Source organism: Dendrobates tinctorius, unplaced genomic scaffold, assembly GCF_039654945.1.
Source record: "Dendrobates tinctorius isolate UK_male_01 unplaced genomic scaffold, ASM3965494v1 ptg000095l, whole genome shotgun sequence".
Lineage (NCBI taxonomy): Eukaryota > Metazoa > Chordata > Amphibia > Anura > Dendrobatidae > Dendrobates > Dendrobates tinctorius.
Window position 1 is genome coordinate 1,370,186 of NW_027361763.1, and position 3,125 is coordinate 1,373,310.

General features: G+C 40.4%; 1 gene segment (V, D, J or C); it reads right to left on the reverse strand.

Annotated features, from left to right (window-relative positions):
* Nucleotides 1-1,114: 1,114 nt before the first annotated feature.
* Nucleotides 1,115-1,598, reverse strand: LOC141098800 (immunoglobulin kappa variable 1-39-like). The segment is given in 2 exon segments: nucleotides 1,115-1,422; nucleotides 1,550-1,598. Coding segments are annotated over 2 exon segments (357 nt in total).
* Nucleotides 1,599-3,125: the final 1,527 nt, after the last annotated feature.

Below are 3,125 nucleotides of genomic sequence, written 5' to 3' on the forward strand. Positions count from 1 at the left end.
GTCACTGATGACTGCACGCTGACACCCCTACCCACATTGGTATAAGTGCAATAATATATGCTCCATGCCCAGCGCCACATGCACAGCTACTTCCATTTAAAATCACCAAGCTTTTACGTCAAATCATCACTCTGGACGTGATCATCATTTTACTTGCAGTAGCTACTGATGAAGGCCGTTTAAGGCTGAAATGTCTAATATTTTGGCTGCATTAAAAACTACAAAAAATATTCTAGAAGTTGATTTCCCATGACTGGCACAATGGATCTCTAAAAAAAGATGTCATTATTGGGGGTTAGACTCCTCTCCTGCTGTACCACTATCTACATATGTACCAACCTGCTGACAGGCTCCCTACACGGCCGTGTGGCCTGGCCATTATGAGCCTCCCACAACCTACAATAGTGGGGTCACATATGTATGGAATCCCCCCAGCTCTCTCTGCCCATCACTCACACGCCCAGGAGGTGATGGGTTCCCCCTTCATGTGATGATTGGGGGATTCCTCCATCACTTACATCACACTCATCCGTCTATGGAGACGCCGCACGTTCTCACATTCTCAGTCCCCATATAACGAGTATTAATCCCAGTTACAGACGTCTCATCGTTCTCTCCTTATATTGCTCTGTTATATATTTAGGATAGAAAGTTCAGTAAAAACAGGAACAATTCTCATGTTTCCTGATGTTTGTAGTTGGACGCTGTTCACATGCTGCACAATAAAGCGTCATCTTCATTCTGTGGATCAGCGCGATTACAGCAACAGCAAATGTAGAGATTCTGATTTGTGATTATTACTTTTATACCATAAATTCACTGAGCGTAAAGTAGGAGAAGCTGTTTCTCATCAGCTCGCTCCGCTGTCCGGCCACATTCAGAGTTTCTCCTCCGGTGCAGATGTTCCTATAGTCTGTAATCATTATGTCAGCGCTGGTTTATACCTGACTGGTTTATACAATGATCTGTACAGAAAGAATCTATTCCCAGAGGAGGAAGAGAAGACAGAAATCATCACTGAGCGCTCTGCTAATTCTCTGCACCTTCATCTACACAACATTGTAATACAGCGACATCATGGGGGATGAGGAGGAGGTTTTTGTACGGCTCTGTATCACTGTGTGAGAGGGAAGCTATAACGCTGCTGACAGTAATAATCTGCTGCATCGTCCTCTGTCGCTCCTCGGATTGTAAGAGTGAAAGCAGTTCCAGATCCAGATCCAGAGAACCGGTCTGGGACTCCTGTATATCGGGTGGTTGCAGCATAGATAAGAAGCTTTGGTCGTTCTCCTGATTTCTGTTGGTACCAGTTTAAATAGTTGCTTATACCAGCACTGGCCGTACATGAGATGGTGACTGTATCTCCGGGGGACACAGAGACATAATCTGGAGTCTGGGTCATCACAATCTCTCCACAGGATCCTGAGGATTAGAAGAGACAGATTCATTACTGATATATGTCGGGATCTTCCTAGAAATCCTGATCTGATGAGGGATCCACTGTAGAGATTTCTCTACACACAATCATGGAAGGATCCGAATCTCTCACCCTGAATAGAGATGAAGATCACAGCCAGCAGATAACTGCGAGAAACCATCCTGATGTGTCTGGAGCGTCAGAGAGAAACTATAAGATGAGACAATCTGTACAATGAGATCTATATAGAGAGTGACGGGGGACACAGGAGACCCCAGAGACTGTGTATGGAAATACTGGGGACATGTAAATTCTGTGGTTATAATGTGACGGTTACCGGTGTGTAATAGAGACCGGAGCTCGGCGGCGTCTCCTCCTAGAGGAGAATTAATGTCACTTGTATTATGTGTAAAGACTCATTTCTTGTACATTGCGGTCTCAGGTTATTATCGTTATTCTTCACTTTGCATATAAACATTACAGAAATTTTTCCTCCATTTTAGCCCTTATCGTAAGTTATATTTTTGCTTGCATTTAAAGAAAACTTAAAATATATTCCTAGAATGATAACGGAGGGATTATCAGTCGCTGTTTACAGGATTTTCTATATAACGACTACTAGCACTCCGCAGCCATCAGGGTCGCGGTATTGTGGGGCGTCATGACCTGCAACCTCGTAAATGTTTTCCTTACAAGTCAGAAATTTAAATTTTCTCCTATGATGTAACTGTATTAGGGGCTTCACTTCCCTGGGAAATGCTGTGTTTTTTAATCGCACTATTTTGGGGTAATTATAACTTATTAATCAGTTTTAACCACTTAATGACCAAGTCAACTTTTACAATTCTGATCACTGTCACTTTATGAAGTTATAACTCTGGAAGGCTTCAACGGATCCCACTGATTCTCAGAATTTTTTTCGTGACGTATAGTACTTCATATAAGAGGTTAAGTGCTGCTCACTGGAAATGTTGTTGGTGTTTGAAGAAAAAAGTATAAAAAAATAGCAGAAAACTTCTGTACTCAGACAGAAAATGTATTATTCATAAGAAAGTTAGAGGCAAAAATCCAAAATACATAAAGGGACCTTGTGGATACAGATATACTTCCGCAACATTTCGGCATAAATATGCCTTTTTCAAGCAAAATCTGTAAAGCAAGGGGTCTCCAGGGAGCAGGACACCGTGTTTGCTTGTGCCTTATTACTTCATGTTAGTGGTAAAATTTATTCGATATGACTTGCGTTTATTTATGAAAAAATGGAAATTTGACAATAATTTTGAAAATTTTGCAATTTTCAAACTTAATTTTTGTACCCTCAAATCAGAGAGTGGTGTCACACAAAATAATTAATAAATAACATTTCCCACATGTCATCTTTACATCAGCACAATTTTGGAAACATGATTTTTTTTTGTTAGAACGTTATAAATGTTAAATTTGACCAGCGATTTCTCATTTTTCCAACAAAATTTACAAAATCATTTCTTTAAGGACCACCTCACATTTGAAGTGAGTTTGTGGGGGTCAATATAACAGAAAATACCCCAAAGTTACACCATTCTGAAAACTTCACCCCTCAAGGTGCGCAAAACCACATTCAAGAAGTTTATTAACCCTTCAGGTGCTTCACGAGAACTAAAGCAATGTGGCAAGAAAAAAATGAACATTTTACTTTTTTCACAAAGAAATTTACTTTGGAACCAAT